The sequence below is a fragment of the Crocodylus siamensis genome, chromosome 6, assembly GCF_052110815.1.
Source record: "Crocodylus siamensis isolate JL-2025a chromosome 6, ASM5211081v1, whole genome shotgun sequence".
NCBI classification, from domain to species: domain Eukaryota; kingdom Metazoa; phylum Chordata; order Crocodylia; family Crocodylidae; genus Crocodylus; species Crocodylus siamensis.
Genome location: NC_143400.1, coordinates 18,026,983 through 18,046,311, shown reverse-complemented (window position 1 = coordinate 18,046,311; position 19,329 = coordinate 18,026,983). Strand labels below are relative to the sequence as shown.

Sequence of the window (19,329 nt, the reverse complement as noted above, 5' to 3'; positions counted from 1 at the left end):
CGCAGCAGGGAGCCAGGCCGCCCTTCAGTCACCCCTCTCCTCCCGCAGAAATTCTCACAGCTCTGGTAGCTCGGACAGCATTGTGAAGCTGAAGCCGCAGGCCTCCCCCTACCACAGCCTGCGCCGGACCCTGCAGTGGGGGGAGAAGGCAGGTGCCAACCTGGGCCTCACCATCACAGGGGGCGTGGGGACTAGCGCCAAGTATGCCATCTACGAGAGCCACATCGGGGAGCCGGAGCCTCTGGAGCGCATCTGCCGAGGCCCCGACGGGCGCTTCGTCGTGGAGACAGACAGGAAACCCCAGGAGCGGAGCCACCGGGCCCTTCCCTATGTCCCGGAGCTGGCGCTGTACACTGCGCTGCCGCAGCGGGACCCCTCGCCTGCCCCCTCTGAGGGAAGCCAGCACGAGCCCTACCTGCAGGTGTACTCGCCCCCCAAGGCAGAGGAGCCCGTCTGGCAGAGGGGTGTCCTGTTGCGGCCCCAGGCCACGGGGCAGGCCCGCAGGGAGGCGAGGGCCTCTGGCTACCGGCAGGGACGCTACTTTGGCTATGGCAGCAGCAGCCCCACCGATGAAGCCAAGCCCCTGTGCATTGTCAACATCAGCCCCGTGGCCTCCACCGGGACTCTGCGCTACAGCACCGTGGAGCAGCCCCGGGATGGGACGAGCAGCGAGGGGCCCTGCGAGGGCACGGCCAGCACGCTGCAGGACTCGCCCTGCGCCCTCCCCGAGGGCTCCCCTGTACTCGGCAAGCTGCTCAGCGCCCGGCCCGCGGGGGCCCAGAGCAGCCAGCTGAGGCCCAGCGCCTCGGTGCAGAGCGGGATCCTGCAGTACCTGAGCCTGCCCTTCTTCAAGGAGATGAGCGTGGATGGGGACTGGCCGCCACAGGAGGAGGCTCCTGCGCAGGACCTGGAGGACAGCCCCCACTCACCCCGCAGCAGCCCAGAGCCCACGCTGCAGGGGCACGAGAGCTCCCTGCCCAGCGCGGACAGCACGGTCTGCCCCGACTACATGGACACGTGCGTGCACCCGGAGTCGCCGCCAGGGGAGGCGCCAGGCAGGGGGCTCCTCAAGCCGCCCGAACCACAGGTGGGCCCCGCCAAAGCAGCCCTGCCTGGGGGCACCGTGTGGCCGAGCTACCTGAGCTCAAGTGCAGACCAGCTGGCAGCCAAGGACCAGGCCCCGTGGGCCCAGGGCCTAGTGCCCCTAGAGAGCAGCGGGGCTGATCTGGCATACACGGCCATCTCCGAGGGCAGCTGTGCCCTGAGCCCACCTGGCCAGCCGCTGCACGGGGCACTCCTGGAGGCGGAGGGGCTGGATCAGCACAAGCCCCCAGAGCCCTTGGGCCTGCCAGGCGCCCCCACTGAGAAGCTGCTGCGGGGCAGCCTAACCAGCCAGAGCAGCGGCCGAGGCAGCGTGTCCTTCCTGAGACCCCCATCGCTGGCGCCGTCTCTCGGGGGCAGCTACTTCAGCTCCCCTCTTGGCGAGACTGGTAGCTGGCAAAGCGGGGCTGGGTCGCAGGGTCCCACTGAAGAGGAGGGGAAGCCAAGGAAGGAGCCAGCCATCGCCCAAATCAGCAAGAGGTGAGCGGCAGGGAGGAGGGCAGGGCTAGTTCGGCTGGACTCCCGGGTACCATTCTCAGCTGCGCCTTGTGATGTGACGGGGATCCCAGCACGAAGGCTGCGGGCATCAGGCAGCAACTGCAGGGAGTGCCCAAGAGACGGTGCAGGAACCCCAGAGCAGGCCCTGCTAAGCCTGGGCTGACCTGCTCCCCACAGAGGTCCAAGACACCCTTAGCTGTGGCCCAGGAAAGGTGAAGGGCTGAGGCCGTCCCAGAAATCAGTGCCACAGGACCACGAGCCCTAATCACCCCCGGTGGCAGTGTGGCATGCTGCCAGGGCCTGGCAGGGCTGAAAGGCTGTTCTGGGCTGGGCAGAGCACTGCTGGCCTTGCTCTCGTGCATATCCTTCACGCTCAGTGGCCCAGGGGGCATGCGGCATATGCCTCCCCATTGGAAGAGAAGCTCTGCACCCCCCAGCATGGCTTCCCAGCAACCCTGCCTCTCCCGCCAGCTTGAGCACCAGTGCACACAATGCCAACTCACAGCCCAGTCACCTCTGTGCCCCCATGCCAGCCCTGTCCATGCACAGAGCTTTCCCAGGGCATCTGCTCAGTTCTGCCATTGCAGGGAGCTGAGGCAGGCCGTGCCCATGGTAGTGCCAAGCTCAGGGACTCTGACCACAGAAGGTGGGCCTGGATGGCACCCTGCACTGGAGTAGCACAGGGCAGCCCACAGCCGGCTCTCGTGGCTCAGCAGGGTTACTCGTGCTCAGCACGGGGTGACGAGGCCACCTGGCTGCCCAAGCGCCCAGTGCACGCCTGTTGGCTGGGCGAAAGGGGCCCGGTGCTGGAGGACCAAGGAGGGAATAGGGCCTGCGGGCGAGAGCTTTGCGGCCTCAGCGGCAGCGAGCTGCAGTTCTCGGGTCTGCCCACGAAGTGTCACTGCAGCCTGCGGCTGGGGTGGAGCAGGAGTCCCCTGCCTGGTCCCTGCCCCAGCACTGCTGGGGCCCAGGGGTGCCGTGCCAGCACCTCTGCAGGCAGCAGGGCCAAGGTGCCCTGGGATGCTCCCACCAGCAGCCTGCGCGTGGCCGCTGCCGTGCGCCCTCTGCCATCGTCCCCGGGTCAGGATGGGACAGCTGCCCCCATCCGTGCCGTCCTCCTGCCTGCCGGGCGTGCGGGGAGCCCTGCCCGCTCACGCCCGCCGGGCGCTCTGCCCCGCAGGAGGAACACGTCTGTGGACGAGAACTACGAGTGGGACGCGGAGCTGGCGCTGGAGTCGGACATCCTGGAGGCGCTCCAGCTCTACCGCAGCGGCGACCCCAAGAGACCCGTCTCCACCATCGCGGTGCGGGACCTGGAGAGGCAGAGTGAGTGGGCCAGGGGGCTCCTGCGGGGGGGGGGGTCCCGCAACTGCCCCGCTCCGCTGGGTGCCCCTCGAGTCGGCTCCAGGCCCCCCGGAGGTGGAGGGCCGGGCAGAGCCCTGGGGCCTTTTTCCATGAGCCCGAGAGCCCTGCCCCAGGGCAAGGGCAGGGAGCCCCGCGGCCACGCGGGGCGGGGCGGGGCGGGGCGGGGGGGCCGCGGGCCGGCGCTGAGCCTCTCTGTGCGGCCGGCAGGTGCGCGGGCGGCCGGCGACAGCAGCGCCTCGTCCGCGAGCTCCAGCCGGTCGGCGGAGGCGCTGGAGGCGCGGGGCGGCGCGGAGGCGCGCTGCGCCGCGCTCAAGGAGGAGTTCCTGGCCTACCGGCGCCGCAGGCAGGCCGCCCGCCAGCGCCGCAGCCGCCGCCGCGACGAGCGCTTCGAGCTGGCCACGCTGCTGTGACGCGCCGGGCGGCCGCGACTGCGCAATAAAGACACGTGCACGCACGGCCTGGGCAGCCCGGCACCCGCGGGGTTAACGGCGCATGCCGCCGCGCCACCCGGCGGCGGCTTCCTTTCTTCCCATATATGGGCATGCTGGGGCGCGTCACGTGGGAGGCGCGGGGGCAGGCCCCCCCAGCGGTGCAGTGCGGGGGGCTGCGGCGGGGCGGGCAGCAGCCGGGCACCGAGCCGCTCCCGGGCTTCCTCGGTGAGCCGGACGCCCGCGCCGTTGTGGGCAGCGGGGCCCGGCGGGGTGGCAGTGAGGCGCCCTCCGGCCCGGGAAGGGGGAGCAGGAGCGGGGTGCTGCGGCTGGAAGCCCCGGGGGGCACGCCTCCTGTGCCCCGGTCTGCGGCGCTGGTGCGCAGGCCCGATGGGCTCCCAGTGCCCGGCGCGGGCTCGGCGTTGGCAGCTGCGAGCGCGGGGAGAGGAGCCCCGGCCGGGAGGGCAGGGCCTGGCTTGCCCGGAGCAGCTGACCTCCCTTGTTATCCGAGGCGTGGCTGGGCTGCTGCCCTCGAGCTGCACAACGGGCCCCAACCTGCAGGCTGCTGCGTCCCGCTCCGCCTGATCCGCACCCTCCAGCTCCTCGGTGCGCCTCCGCGGGCCTGCGGCCGGCTCTGCTGATGCCCCCAAATCCCCTGCTGGCTCAGTGCTGCACCCCGCATCCGGCCTGCTGCCCTGCCTCGCCCCCGCTCGTTCCCTGCCCCACGCTGCATCCAGAGCTGCTCCGTGGCCTCGGCCGAGCGGTTGACAGAAGCATTGGCGGTGACCCGGGGTGAGGCCGCCTTGAGCTGCGTGCGGTGCCTGCACCCGCCGGGCCCAGCGCCGAGGGGCTGCAGCGCGGGCTGCCCTGCTGAGGGGCACCGCAGCCTTCGGGAAGTTGGCGTGAGGACAAGCGGGGCTCTGCCTACTGGTCTCTGGCAGGGCCCCCCCCACGAGTCCTGGGCTGTTCAGCTCAGCAACCAGGAGCCTCCGGTGCAGGGCAGCAGACAGGCCCCAGCCACCGTCATACGGGAGCAGTAAGGCCAGCTCCTCAGGCCCCAGGCTCAAGCCCCCCACCCCCAGTGCACCAGGGCCAGGCCCCAGTCTGCTGCCCCCCCCAGCCTCAGCAGGTACAGGCACCCCTCAGCCCCCTCCCTAGGGCTGGCAGGCTTGCCAGGAGCACGGACAACAACCGGGAAGGGGTGGACCTGTAGCTAGGGGGGAAATACCCTCTAAGAGGCACCCACTCCCTCCCCACCGTCACTGCAGCGTGTTCCCCTGCCAGGTGTCACATGGGGCTCTGAATGGCACACGTCAGCTTGGCAATCTCAGCTCTGCCAAGTGTGCTCCAGCCCCCAGCCCACCTCAGCAGCCAGCCACAGCCTCTCTTGCCAGCCTGGTGACCTGAGACTTCGGCACTCCCAAAGCAAACCCAGTCCAGGAGGGGAGGAAAGCAACCAAGAGCTAGGCCTGCCAGCAGCCCCCTCCCCCATGCAGCAAGGTGCTGCCAGCTTCCCTGCCCCCACCCCTGCTGCTGCCCCGAGGCAGGGGTATTTGAACACAGCTCCTAGGCCCATGGCAATCCAAGGTGATTGTTCCCCAGCACCTGATCAATAACAAGCACATGATAGCAAGCCTGACTTTTGCTCCAAAACTGCACTGGCCCCAGCCAGCTGAGTGGGCTGTGCCTGTGCGCACCCTGCCATTTGCTGGGGGATAGAGCAGGGGTGGGCAAAATGTGACCCACAGGCCAGATGTGGCCCACCAGGCCATTCTATCTGGCCCACAGGGCCCCTAAAAAACTTAGAAAATATTTATCTGCCCCTGGCTGCCTGTCACGTGGCCCTCAATGGCTTGCCAAAACTCAGTAAGTGGCCCTCCACCCAAAATAATTGCCCGCCCCTGGGATAGAGCCATATCCTGAGGGCATCCCAGCACGGCAGGGCCTCCTAGTGCTGTCCAGGCCTTGGATCATCAGGCCCAAGTCTTTACCTGTCCCCAAAGCTACCTGGTACCTAGCCCCCTAATATCAGGGACCCTTGTGCAGGGGTCTCTGCACTCCATGGACCTGCTTTGCTGGCTCCCTCCAGCACCCTGGGGCTACAAAGGCACTGGTGCCCAGATCCTTAAAGGGGTCTGGGCACCTAATACCACTGGTTCCAGTAGGAGTTTGGTGCCGTGAGGGGCCTTTAAGCATAGATCAGATCTAGGCCATCTGTGCTGGCCAGGCGGAGCACTCCCGTACCCTGGAGCAAACCTCACAGCCCCAGGGGCATGGTTTCTGTCTCCAAAGCAACTCCTGGAGCAGCTGGAGAAGTAAGGGCAAGTTCCACTTCTGCCAGCTGGCCCCAAATGAGGAGGCATGGCCCAAATGGGGACACAGCACAAAGAGGTGGGGCGTGAGCCCCACAGACCTTCTGTCACAAGGGAGCAGGAGCCAAGCCTGGGTGGGGCCATGAGCCCAGCGAGATCCAGAGTCCAAACACGCAACAGCGAGGTCTGCGCGCTTGCTGCCCATCAGCTGCTCCACAGTCCCTGCCCGCGGGCAGGCTGTTAATCCTGCGCAAAGCAAACACTAAGCCAGCTCAGTTTAGCTGCCCATGAATCACAGCTATTGTGCATTGGTTCTCCTTCTGGGGTTAAGGTGGTTTACCCAGCGGGGTGCACATCCTGCTTCCTACAGGTGCTGTACCTCTTCCCTTGTCACTATTAGGTGCGTCCTCCCCCAGCCACTGCCTGGGCCCTGCACATCTGTCCCCCCCGCCTCAGCCCTCCAGCTCTTTCTTCCTGCTACTTGCCTAGCCCTCACTGCAGCAGGATCGGAGCCCATCAGAGCCCCTGAGAGATTTTTTTTGCAAAATATATATGTGCGTGTGTGTGTGTGTGTGTGCGCGTGCATATATCAGCAGCGACAGTGATCCCACATGGTAGAGGGTCTCAAGCTGATGAGTAAGGCCAATCCTAGAGCTGCAGACTTTCAGGCAAACGCCACTGGTGGTGGCTAAAGCTAGGGTCAGACCAGGGATTTCTCCATGTGTACACCCCCCTAAACTTGTACTGTCCTATCTCATGGCAGACATGGTTCACTGGACAGTCCATAACACACCTACAGGTAACTGTCATCACCCCTGCATCTGGGTGTCTGTCTCCCTCTCCTCCATCATGCAAACACTTCCCTTCCCCCGTCCCACCCCCATTATAACCCCCTGTCTCTTTCTGCAATTTTCACGGCTCTGCCACTCCTGAGTCCTTGTGTTCATGGTCCTCTCCTCAGCCCCGTCTTCATCATCCTCTTCCTCCTCCTGTCTGGTGGTCTCGTTCTCCAACAGCCTGGCCTTTCTTTCCTTGCCCCTGTGTCTTCCACCGGCTTCTCTTTTTGTTTTGCAGCACAGCTCCTGTGCTGCCAGCGCAGGGCTGATAATGTTGGGACACAAACTGGGACAGGTTAAACTGGGGTTGGCCTGGTTCAACCGGCGCACGGAGGGAGAGGCAGCAGCTAGGCCAACGCTGCAGCGCCCATGTGCAGGCAAGGCCGGAGCCAGCGGCTGCGTTGGGCCTGAGCTGCATCCTGCCCGGCGGGAGCCTTCCCCCATCAAGAGGCTGCCTCTGCATTTGCAACTCCGAGAAGTCTGATCTTATCTGGGAGCCTTTTCCCTTAGTGGCACATGGGCAGTGCCACCCCAGGGGAGGGCAAAGCTGGCCTCGATTGCCCACAGTGGGAGTATTCGTAGTACTTGGGGTCGGAAGGGACCTAAACAGATCATCAGGCCCGACGCCCAGCGACGTCCTGGGTTTGGCTGCTCAGCCCCTGGGAACATCCGGGCCGAGCAAGGCCCCTTTTTGCCCGGGGCTCCGGCTGGTTTGGGTTTCAGCAGCAGTTGATCGGCCAGGCTCTGCCCCCCCCCCACCCCCGCTGCTGCGCGGGTCTGCTCCCCGGGCCAAGATCACGTCAGGGACTGGTGTCGTGTCGCAGCGGGCGCAGCTCGGGCCAAGGCACTGCGCACCGCAGCCTCCCGGCGGGGGGGACGGGCTGCCCGCTCCTTCCTAACGTGGGCAGTGAGGCCGGGGCTCGCCCGCGACCCGGCGCCGCTCCGGCCCCGAAGACGGAACGAGAGCAACCCCGGCGGGAGCAGGCTCGTGTGCACGGGGGGCCGGGCCCGGCCTCCAGCGGGAGCGCGGCCCCGCCCCGCCCCGCCCCGCCCGGCCGCCAGCGCTGACATCAGCCCTCAAACGTGCGGAGCCGCCCGCGGGGACAGCCGGAGCGCGAGCCGCGGTCGAGGTAGGGCGCGCGGCGCGGGCACCGGGGCCCCCATCTCCGGGGGGCGCCGGGACCGGCCGGCCCCGCGCGGGCTCGGCTCGGGCAGCGGGGCCCGGCCCCGGCCCCGGCCCCGGGGCGCGGCTGAGCTCGGCCGCCACGTGCGTGCGCCGCGCCGGGCTGCGGGGTGCCGCTCCTCGCCCGGACCGCGGGAAGGCCGCCCGCCGGGCCCGCCCGCCCGCCCGGCGGCGGCGGTGCCCTCTGCCCGCAGCGCTTCACGGGGGCGCCGGGCGGGCCGGCCTCGCGGAGACGGGCAGATGCAGCCGCAGGCCCGAGCTCCGGGGCTCAGCTCTGCCTGCCGCGGCCCGGCCCCCCCGCAGCCTGCCCGCGCCGTGAATGCCCCCGGCCGGCACCGAGCGCCCTGCGCCGCGCCAAACCTGGGGGTGCTCCTGGGCCAAAGCAGCTGCAGAGCAGGGTGTGCTGGGGCGGGGACCTGCTGCGCTGGCAAATGTGGACACCCCTGGCACCTCGCCGGCTTGGGGCTGCGTGCCCTGCCCGGTGTGGGCGTCGGGCCTGGGCTCCTGGGCAGGAAGGGCGGGCAGCGTGGCTCTGTGCGAGGGGGCTGGCCCCCCTCTTCGCTGCCTGCTGCTGCCTGGAGGTGCTGCCCAGATGGATGCGCTTCTTGCATCAGGTTCCTGTTTTGGTCTGTTGCTGTGTACTGCATCCATGGCAATGGCCCCCGTGGCTTGCTCCACATCCTGGGGGTTTCCCACCTGGGGGCTTTTTCACCTGTGCGGGGCCTGGGGCTGCCTCTGAGGGTCTCAAGGGCTGTGCCCCCAGGCTGCCCGGCGGTGGGTCTGGGGGGCTGTGTGCTGGACTGGAACAGTGCCTGGGGTGCTGTGCAGCCCTCCCAACCCTGCCCTTCTCAGCCAGCCCCGCTGTGTTGAGGAAACGGCCTGTCTACGCCCATTCCCGTTCCTCCCGGTTTCCTAATCCTCCCTGGCCCGGAGCCTGGCTCTCCAGTGGCTCCTGGAAAGCTGCCGCCTGTTTCCAGGGCCGCCCAAGGGGTGGTCCCCTCTGCCCCTGCAGGCCCAGGGAGCCAGAGACCAGTGTGGGATGTGGCCCATCTGCCTGAACGCCTCTTGTGGGGCGGGTGGAGGATGCTGCCCTCTGCTCCTGTCTGTGTGAGCTGGCGGGGGGCTCTGTGTGGCGGCTGGATGCAGGTCTGGGTTTGTGTCCCTGTTTGCAGCCACTCTCTGGCCTCTGGCAGGGCAGACCAGGGCCCCTGGGTGTTGGTGAAACCAAGCTGAGCCCTGGTGACTGAGGTGCCCCTGGCAGCTGCTCCAAGGCTGCGCTGCCCAGCACCAGCCCAGGCTTGGCAGGGGGTGGGCTTGGCTCTCTGTTGCTTTCTCCGGGCGCCTGCAGAGTCCTGCTCTGGGGCCTGTGGTGCCTGGGAGAGCAGCCAGGAGAGGCCCCTGGTGCCTGCAGGCCTAAGTGATCTGTGCCTGGCCAGCTCCTTCCTAGGCAGCCGGGGGGTTGGCAGGGCCTGTCTGCAGCAGTGCAGTCCCTCCGTCCGGGGCTGATCCGTGGGGCCGGCTGCCTTCCCAACCCCTGCTGCAGGGAGCTGCTGCTTGCTGTCCAGGGCAGGGCTGTGGGAGAGTGCTGGCAGGGCAGCCTGGTGCTGTAGAGATGACGAGCTCCTCCTGGGGCTCAGTGCAGCAGCATGTCACGGCTCAGCTCCTGCGTGGCCCGGGCTGGAGCCTCCCTGGGGACATAGCGCGCAGCCCGTCACTTGCCACCGGACTTGTCTGGGCCCCCCTGCCCTCGCTCACCTGAGTGCTGGGCTCCTGCAGTGCCTTGCTGCAGCCTGAGCCCTGCAGCCCCGCCGCTAATCCTTTGTCTGCTTGGGCTAGATGCCGGCAGCACAGGATGTCTCCTCCCCGGCGGTGACTCATGGTCTGGGCGCCTCAAGCTTTGCACAAGCCTTCCTAGGGGCGTAGTGAGGAGCCTCCAAGTGCTTGGTCACTCTTGCGGCTTTGCCTGGTGCCTGCTGCAGCTCTTCTCAGCCCGCAGAAGTGTGGCTGGAGGCACCTTTCCCGCTGCCGCTCTGCGCTGCAGGGATCCCCTGGTAGCACGCTGGCCTGGGCGGGGGAGGAGCTCCCAATGCCACACGGCCCTGGCAGACGTTCAGTGGGGCATTGTACAGGGGCTGCGTTCTGCACCCTCCCCTGCCCCCTGAGCCTTTCTTGCCAAAGCCATGGGCTTGTAGAGCAGAGCCAGGCTCCACCATCCTGTGATCAGGCCTATAGCATGGGACATGTGCGGGAAAAGGGCAGCTCCCTGCAGTGCGGACGTGGGGGTCATTGGGACAAGGAGGGTGCGAGAGCTGATCGCATGGCACTTGGCTAAAATGGCCCTGCTCTGCCCCTGCGTCTGCCCCGATGCCAAGCCAGTTCCCCAGGCGGGCGCTGGCCCTGTGCTGCAGACAGGCTCAGCCCCGCTGAAGGGAAGCCAAGCCGCAGCCTGCCTCCGGTCATCCCTGACCACTGCCTTCAGGACAGGCTAGAGCTCGCAGCTGCTGGCAGTGAGAGCACGAAGCGCAGGGATGTAGGGCTTGAGCCAGTTTCTTCTGAGGACAAGCAGGGCCTGCCTGGCGCCTGGGTGGATCACACCCGTGTGGTTGAGGCAGCTGGACCCCATGTGCCCCCAGGGAGGGGCTGGGCTCACAAGCCAGTGCTGGCTCTTGTGGAGGGAGAAGCTGAGTGGCCGAGAGAGCAGACCAAGGCAAGCCGGTTCATACGCCATCCTGGGGCATGCCTGGTGCAAGCAGTAGTTTCACAGTGCCAAGCTCACCCCGCAGGGCAGGTGCTTGCTGCCAGCCCAGGCCTTGGGAGGGAGCTGCAGCTGGAGTAGTAGCCATGCTGCTGCCTCGCCCCAGCCCTCCTGGGTCCTGTGTCCTGCAGGGGGGGCTCCAGGAGCCGTGCTCTGGCTTTGGGAGCTGCACTAGAGTGTGCTGGGTGGTGGGGACCGCCTGGACCTGGCTGGAGATGCTGCAGCGGGTGAGGGCAGCAGAAGCTCAGTCCTCAGTGACCAGCTTTTAGTGCATTAGGGACCTCTGTGATAGCGCCTGACTCTTGCCCTGGGGAGCGGGAGGGCCTGTTCTCTGCCCAGTTAGCTCTGGCCCATGGCCGCTTCTGGTGCGGGCTTCTCCCGGACTGGCAGCTGCCTGCATTTCCCCTGTGGTGTGGGCGGTTCTGGGCAGCTGTGCCGAGCCGGCAGCAGCTGCACAGGGTGAGGAGCTGGCAGGCAAGGGAGCTGGGCCAGCCTCCTGGCAGCACCAGCCCCTGCCCTGGCTCGTGGGGTTCACCGAGGGCTTCGCCTGCCCTTGGCCCGGTTCCACCGTGGGGTCTGTGCTGCAGTAGCTGGGTGGCTGCAGTCAGCCCTTGGGGTTAACCAAAAGCGCCACACTACGTGCTGCTGACACTTCCCACACACCCAGAAGGACACGGGGTCACAGTCTGTGTGCACACCCTGCGAGGCAGCATGTCTTGGCGTCCTTGGAGGGCCTGCCTTGCCCTGCCCTGGTGAAGGGAAGCTTGGTTGGGCCTGTGCCCAGTGCACAGTCATCGACATCTCTGCACCTTCACACTGCTCCATTGGTAGGGAGCTGCAGGAAGGGCAGCCAACACTGGGGCAGTAGTTACCCGCCCCTGGGCAGGGCTAGGCACACACACTGGGTAGCTGGGGCACAGTGAGCCCCTCCTGGCTCAGGCAGGTGCCTGCTGCGCTCAAGGTCCTGGATCAGGACCCTTGCTTAGCTCCCTCGTGGTGCTTCCTGAGCCCCAGGGGAGCAGCCAGCTGGAGGGAGGCCTGTGTGGCAGCTGCCCTCCCTGGCAGGCAGGGGCCAGCTAGGGGCTTGCTCCCTGCCCCGAAGGCTTGCAGATGGGTGGGCATTTGGGGGCAGGGGTGGGAAGTAGTGAGACCTGCTGCCAGGCTGGTGAGTCTCTGGGGTAGGGACTTTGGGCTACAGCTTCCTCTCCTTGCAGGCTAAAAGCCCTGGGAGGAGCATTTCGGGCAGCATTGGCGATGGGCACCAGGGCCAGGGGTCTCGGCCTACTGCTTCCCCCTCCACGGCCAGGCCTTATAGGACATGGGTCCCCATGCCCCCTCCAGCTTCTCCCCGAGGCGGCGGTGCAAGGGGGCACTGGGGGAGGCTCCCATGCTATTAATAACTGGGATCCCTGGCAAGGCTGCATGCTTACTCCCACGTGCTGGAGGGCAGGAAGTGGTGGCTGCTGATCACTTCGCAAGAGGGGAGGGCCCTGGAGTCTCCGTGTCTGCATGGAGGGGGAACTCCCCGGGCTCCTTCCCGTGGCAGGGTGGGTACTGGGCAGGGCCTGCTCTGGTGGAAATGCCCTGGGAGGTGATTGCTGTCGTGTGGAAACGCTGGGCACTGTATTGCAGCAGGATCGGGTCCTTATCGGGGCTGGTGTGTTTGAATTGGGACCTGCCTGTGGTCAGTATCTAATCCAGAGGGTGGTGGCCATGCATGCTTTGCCCCATGCAGGATGCATGACCCCTATCAGGGTGGGTCCATCTGCTGCCTGACTTTCCTCCTTCCCTGACCAGTACTGCCCTTTCCCGGGGCCTCCCAAGGCCTGAGAACAGGCAGCAGCCGCAGCAGAGGAGAGCAGCTGTGGAGGGAGCAGATCACCAGATCCCAGAGCAGCGCTGCTCTTGTGCACAGGGCTGTACGGCACCCCCTGCCCTCTCCCCAGGTGGCAGCGGGGTCAACCCTTCTGCCTTGCTGTGCCTATGTGCTGGAGCAGCTGGAAAGGCCGGGGGCTGATGCTGGGTAGCTGTGCTGCAGGCTGAGGCTGGCAGGGATCTGGCTGCTCCTCTGGTCCTGTGCTGTGAGGCAGAGACTGAGTCTCATGCAGTGAAGGGGCTTGGCCAGATGCACCCTTGCTGTGGGGCGTCCAGTGCAGGGGAAGAGGTGTCCTTTCCTGGGTAGCTTGGCAGGGATCAGGGATCCGACTGTGGTACCAGGGTGGCCGTTGCTGGAGCTGCAGCTCGACTGTCAGCAGCGTGGGCACTGGGAGCAGGCAGCCGTGCAGAATGGGACTCGGCCACCGCCTGCCCCCCGCCATCCCAGGCTGCAGCAAGTGGATGCTGGCGGCTCCGGCCTGGCCCCGGCATGGCTGCATTCCTGAGATTAGGGTGGGAATGCGCAATGCCCGGCCTTCCCTGCAGCACATCTGGTGCGGGTGCCTGGTACCGCCGGCTGGGGAGGGGCCGGGGCAGGTGCTTTCCCACTGGTGGGAACTGTCCCCTGGTGGGGGGGGGCCTGGCCACCTCCGCTACAGCCTGAATGTGCCCCATGGCCACATCTGCAGGAGGCCGCAAGGGGTGCTGGTGCGTGTCTGAGCTGGGTGCTGCTGGGACTAGATAGAGCCCCAGACCTGGGCAGCACGGAGGGGGCTGTGGGGCTGGAAGATCTCCTTTCTGCTTCTGGGGCAGGTGCTGGGGCAGGGGTTGCTGGAGCCTGCAGGGAGGAGGCCAGCTGAAATTTCTGCCCCTGAGCAAGGGCTGGGCAGGTGCATGCACTTGAGAGGCTGCTCAGAGAGGGAGCTCCTACCCTGGGGCAAGGGAGGGTGGGGAGGGCAGTTGCCTGCTGAAGTCCACCCCTTCCCAGGCAGGCCCAGCTTGCACCCTGCATGCAGCATGAAGTCTAGGCGTGTGGCTCCTTCAGGCTCACGCACCCGTGGGGTCAGTTGTGGCACCCGAGTCCCTGCAGGGCAGGCAGGTCCACGGGTGCTTCCGAGCACGTGCAGGAGCAGAACCCAGATGGGCCGGGGCTTCGCATGGGGCAGGTCCTGGATGACAGGTGCTGGCTCTCCGGGCTGTGGCGGACTGGCCTGGGGATACAGTGGGGGCTGCTGGGAGTGGGTGGAGGGGTGCGTGGCTAGTGCTGGCTGGACAGAGCTCCTGCTGGCATCTTCCAGGAAGAGATGGTGGGTGGGGGGGTCGTGAGCAACCCTGCCCTTGGCTCTACCCAGACCTCAGTGACTCTGTGCTGCTGTGGCTGCAGCAACCCCAGAGGAGAGTAAGGGCCAGGTCCCACCCTTGCTGTGTGTTCCCAGCCAGTCCCTGTCTAAGCCATGGGGAGGGCAGGGCAGCCTGGCATGAGCGGAGAAGCAGGATGGCTTTAGCCATCAGTCTAAGGCCGTCCTGGTTGGAGAACACCAAGGCACCCGAGGGAGACTAGGAATAACGATCATAAACCGAAAGAGGATCGCTTCAGATTAGACATTTGGGAAAAACTTCTTTACAGTTTGTGTGTCCAGAGTCTGGAACGGACTCCCCCCAGAGGTGTACTGTCACTTTTCCTGGGGATCATCAAAAGGCATCTGGACGTACACCTTGCTGGGGTCATCTGACTCCAGGAGTCTTTCCTGCCTTGAACAGGGGGGCTGGACCTGATGATCTCTGGGGTCCCCTCCGGCCCCTAACTTCTGTGAATCTATTAATTAGTCCTGGGCTCAGCTGCTGGAGCCCCAGGGCCCCTCCTGGCTGGTGAGACCTCTGCAGAGCCATGGTCCTGCCCTAGTAGGTGGGGGCATGGGCCACAGAGCTGCCTCTGGTCAGGACGGAGACAGGAGGGCATGGACAGCTCCCCAGGCTCCTGGGGCAGCTGGCCAGGGAGGAGACCCCATCCCTAGCTGCACTGGGGTCTTTTGAACAGCCCTTTCCTCAGTGGGTGGGGGCTCTGGGTCCCTGGTCGGGCCTGCCAGGCTCTCCCAGGGCAGCCTCCCAAACAAAGCCAGAGATCCCCTGCTGGGCAGCCCCGAAACCAGCCTCTGCCAGAGGCACTAGCTCCTGTGCAGCTCCAGAGGGTGCAGGCACTGGGAAGGGTTCCTGTACCTCTGTCCCATGCTGCTGGCCAGATGCAGGACTCCACAGGGCACCCGCACTTACCCAGTGCCCCTGTGCCCTGCAGACACCCTACTGTTACCATGGCCAACCGGGGACCAGCCTACGGGCTCAGCAGGGAGGTGCAGCAGAAGATCGACCGGCAGTATGACCCCGAGCTGGAGCAGATCCTCACCCAGTGGATTGTGACGCAGTGCGAGGGGGCAGGCGTGCAGCAGCCCGGGCCGGGCAAGGATAACTTCCAGCAGTGGTTAAAGGACGGCACTGTAAGTAGCAGAAACCCAGAGCAGTGGGGCTGGAGGGGACCTCCTGGCGTCATTCAGTCCAACCCCCTGCCCAAGGCAGGATCAGCCCTATTCAAACCATCTCAGTCAATCCATCATCTAAACTCTTTGCAAAACTACTGTTGATCTGGACGCAATACAGACATCACTGTACAGACCGAACATACCACAGGGAAAGCAGGGGGCCACAGCAGCCAGCGTCCTGCTGTTGTAAAAGGTTGTCGACATATACTCAAGAGATCCCAGGTTGAGCCTGTGCCCCTGCTACAGAATAAGGCAAAACCCCCGGAGTCTGTACCAATCTGACCATGGGTTAAAATTCCTCCCTGACCCCAGTGCAGCATTGGTCTGAGCCTGAGCAGAGGGGCAAGACCCTCCAGCCAGGGTCTGCTCTGCTCCCAGCAGAAGCATTGCCACAGCCCAGTCACAATCCCCAGCCTTGGCTGCAGCCAGCACCCAGTGCCTTTAAGAAAGGGGTAAAAACATCCTGACACACAGAGCACCAAGTGAGGGAGTGGGGCAACCAGGTAAGTGGTACTGGGCCAGGAACACCCACTGCTGTCTTCTGGTGGGGCTGTGATGTGCAGTGGCCTGGCAGCCTGTATCCAGAGTCACAGGTCCTCCCTCCCACTCAGGTGCTGTGCAAGCTCATCAACAGCCTCTACCCCACGGGCCAGGCGCCGGTGGCCAAGATCCAGTCGTCGAACATGGCCTTCAAGCAGATGGAGCAGATCTCCCAGTTCCTGCAGGCAGCGGAGCATTATGGCATAGCTGCTACTGACATCTTCCAGACCGTGGACCTCTGGGAAGGTGAGCAGTAGCAGGGGGACCAGCTGCTTCCAGCCACGAGCCCTGTATCGCAGCATGGAGAGGGCCAGGGAGTCCCGAAGCTGCAGCTGGGAGGCTTCCTGCTTGCCCAAGCCCAGGCAAAGCTCCAGACTCACTTCTCTTCTTGTGGTCTGTCTTTGCCTACCAGATCCTATGACTGCAGGACCCTTGGGAGGCATCAGTGGGACTCAACCCAAACACTCACCCCCCTCCCTAGCTAGCCCATACCAGCTCCCTTCTGTCTCAGGGCTGCCCCTTAGGGACCAGCACTGCCCCCCTGGCCCTATTAGCACATGTGCAGCCTGTGGGGAGAAGTTCAGGGGAGGTATGGCCAGCCAGGAGCAGGTGAGGGGGCTGCCCATCCCAAAACACCCCTACTTCTGCCCACACCTTGGGGTGAGAGACCCTGTGGCTGGTGGGGGGCCCTGCACACTGTGGGCCCGGGGGGAGTTCAGCCCCCAAGGGGCCCTGGGCACTATACCTGTATCAGTCTGCTGGGCCACACTCACTGCCTCCTGCCCCCAGGGAAGAACATGGCCTGCGTGCAGAGGACCCTGATGAACCTGGGCAGCCTGGCTGTCACCAAGGAGGATGGGCTCTTCCTCGGAGACCCCAACTGGTTCCCCAAGTAAGTGACCGGTGCTGCCCCAGGGACACCGGTTAAATGGGCAGTGGTCAGTTCGGACTGGAAGGAGCGGGGCAGGGCAAGGTCTCCCTGCAGCCCTAGGTGACCTAGCTACAGTCATGTTCCCTGGCCCAGAGGGGATATGCGGGCAGAGCTGGCCTTAGGGGTGGATGACATGGGTGACTGCCCAGGGCACACACAGCACCACTCTATCCCTGTCCTGACAGATCCCTGCACACCCCCACCCCATCCCGGGGAAATGCACTGTGGATATCTCCCCTGCCCTCCAGCCACTGCTCAGGAGGAGGTGGGCAGGGCAGGGCAGTGCAGGTGGCTGTGGGAGCACATTTCCCCATCTGCCACTGGGGCCTGGGAGATGCCCATAGTGCTGGGGACTGGACCATGTGCCTGGACAGCCGTGTGCCCTGCCCCTTCCATCCCACCCCCACAACCTTGCCTGGCCAGGCTGGCTGCTGCACCAGGAGTGTTGAAATCGCTTCTGGCCTCAGCCACAGCTCCACCTGGGTGCTCAGGCAGCAGCAAGCTTCCAGGTGGCTGCAGCGTGGCGCCCAGTGATGAGATGAACCTGGGCTGGGAGCTGCCTGGGCAGCCCTGCTCTCTCTATCCCTTCCCCGCATCTGCCTCCCTGCCTGCCTCTGCCTGCAGCTGCACCGCTGACTTCCGGGGGGTGGGGGGACAAACTACAAGTTTGCCCAGGGTGCCATTTTCACTAAGGTCGGCTCTGCACGCGAGCACTGGAGGTGGCACTGCTGCTTCCAGCAGAGGAGGGGGAAGGGACCCAGAGCAAGGGGTAATGAGTGCCTGCCAACCCTGTACTAATGGGCAGGACCCAGGGCCAGTCCTGGGTCTGTCCCAGGCTGGCTTGAGGGCCTGGTGATATGTGCCAGCCCTTTGTGGCCTGAAGGGGCATTGGCATGTCCCCCTAAGCCCTGTGGATACTGTGACAAAGGTGGGGCCAGCCCTGCGCCCTGCTGTGCTCTGCCCTCTGCTCTGACCCTGCTTTGCTCACCCAGGAAATCCCAGGAGAACCGCCGTGCCTTCTCAGATCACAAGATGAAGGAGGGCCAGAATGTGATCGGGCTGCAGATGGGCACCAACCGGGGTGCCTCACAGGCAGGCATGACGGGCTATGGGATGCCACGCCAGATCCTCTGATCAGACCATGCTGCTTTGCTGCCTCCATCTTCAGCGTCATTATCATCCTCCTCCTCCTCTTTCCCCACTGCCCTCTCCTCCTCCTCCCCCTGCCCAGGGTTTTACCTCTGTCTACAGTCTAGAGCAACCCAGCGACTTGCCCGACCGTTCCCCTGTGAGACGAGACCTCCCTCTCCAGCTGGAGGGGAAGGAAGGGCCTCTGCCCTGAGTTCCCCTGCCCCTCTGTGCAGCCTGGAGCCTGTCTCCTCCACCCAGGGGGTCACAGGCAGCACATGCTGCTGGAGACAGGACACAGACATCCTCCCAAATTGTCCATGGCCTGCACAGACCTGAGCTTCCACATGGACCAAACCCTCTAGACTGACACTGGGACCAACTGAGGCTGCCCCACCCTGATCCCAGTCTTCGAAGCTACGTGCCAAAGCCATCTCTGCTAGGCAGCTTCTCCTCACCCGGGCTTGGGGCTCTGCTTGTTTGCTGAAGTGCCAAAGCCACCACACCCTCCCATTCCAGGCACAGGGCAGCCGCACTGCCCGGATGTCCCAACCCTAGGACCAAACCCCTCGTGGGCTCTTCCCAGTTGCTCATACTGGGGCAGCCAGTGACTATCTGGCCAGGTGCTCCCTGCTTTTCCTGCACTAGGCAACTGCAATGGTGCCTCCTGCTTTGGGTGTTGGCGCAGTCTTGCCAGCCAAGTGCTGGGGGTGACATCTGCTCTTTTCCAAAGGATGTGGCCCTAAGGGCTTGGAAGAGTCAGTGTTGCCTCCTGGTTCCTTCCAACCCCACGGGGTCAGAGCAGCCGTGGGCTGCTTGAGGGCAAAGCAGTCTGGTGCTGTAGCAGGGCTCCCTCCCCAGCCCCCCACTACAGCTTCCTGGGTGCCTTATTGTTCAGTCTCAACCCTGGTGCCTTAGCAGTTCCCCTGGGGAGCTGTCACCTCCCAGGAGCTCCCAGTTAGCAGCTTTGCCCAGGGCTGGGCTCGCTCCATGGGGTTGCCCCAGCCTGGAGCTGTCACCTCTGCTGATTGCTGTACCTGTGGTGTTCTGCTGTGGGATGTGTTCCCAGGTCCCCAACAAGAATAAAGATCGCCCAAGCCTTGTTTATACCCCTGTATCCAGTGTGGTGAGGGAAGGGATGGGGACACCTGAGCAGCTTGCACAGGGCTGGCTGGGCCTGTACCCTCTGCCTGATGGTGAGAGCTAGGGGCTGCCTTTCCCAGGGCCTGGCACTGCCTCATGGGCTGGGTGAACCAGAGGCAGCAGCAGAGACCAGCTGGCTGCTGCACCAGCCCTTATGCCCCATCAGCCAGGGCCCTGTTGAGGGGCCTGTAAGAGACCCTGGCACTGCTGGGAACCAGCCCAAGCAGCTTTCCCACCAGGGACAGCTCCAGGGTGGAGTGCTGCGCTGCAGATGTGTGCCAGGCCCATGGCAGCAGTACCTGCGGTGAGGAGGAAGGCATGGGCACGACCCTCGGGGATGGGGTGGGAGGGCAGTTCTGCTGGCTCTAGTAGAGGATGCTGCCCTAGAAGCTGCAGGTGAATGTGGGGCCTGCTTGAGGGCCCAGGAACAACCAAGGGGCACAGTCTGGGTGCTACAAGACATGGCCCCTGCCTGAGTATAGGGCTAGGAGCCATGCATGGTGCTCCAAGGTTGCTTCTCCCAGCAGGTTGGCACCACTGTACTGGGAGGGATGGTGTAACCTGCCCCCAGTGAGAAAGGCACCTAGTGCCCCTGAGCCTGGCTGGGGACGGGGGTCTGCTCCTCCAGGGGTTTCTGCCAGAGCCCAGCTCTTACTGTCAGGGCCGAGTGGCTGAGCTGACGTGGGCGGGTGGCTCCTGC

The 19,329-nt window shown here is 65.2% G+C and overlaps 2 protein-coding genes across 2 annotated transcripts in view; both read left to right on the top strand.

The window, feature by feature from the left end:
• The window catches only part of IGSF9 (immunoglobulin superfamily member 9), a 34,417-nt gene extending 30,988 nt beyond the window's left edge, over positions 1–3,429 (top strand). Inside the window, exons 18-20 of the mRNA XM_090051171.1 lie at positions 49–1,581; positions 2,780–2,925; positions 3,172–3,429. Coding sequence (XP_089907297.1) covers positions 49–1,581; positions 2,780–2,925; positions 3,172–3,374 — 1,882 coding nt within the window. The 3' untranslated portion in view covers positions 3,375–3,429. The remainder of the gene's footprint in view (positions 1–48; positions 1,582–2,779; positions 2,926–3,171) is intronic.
• Positions 3,430–7,444: 4,015 nt separating this feature from the next.
• Positions 7,445–18,595, top strand: TAGLN2 (transgelin 2). Its single transcript, XM_090051172.1, has 5 exons — positions 7,445–7,670; positions 14,647–14,845; positions 15,499–15,673; positions 16,217–16,319; positions 17,351–18,595. The coding sequence occupies exons 2-5, from the start codon at positions 14,663–14,665 to the stop codon at positions 17,490–17,492; spliced, it is 603 nt and encodes a 200-aa protein (XP_089907298.1). The 5' UTR covers positions 7,445–7,670; positions 14,647–14,662; the 3' UTR covers positions 17,493–18,595.
• The last annotated feature ends 734 nt before the right edge of the window (positions 18,596–19,329 follow it).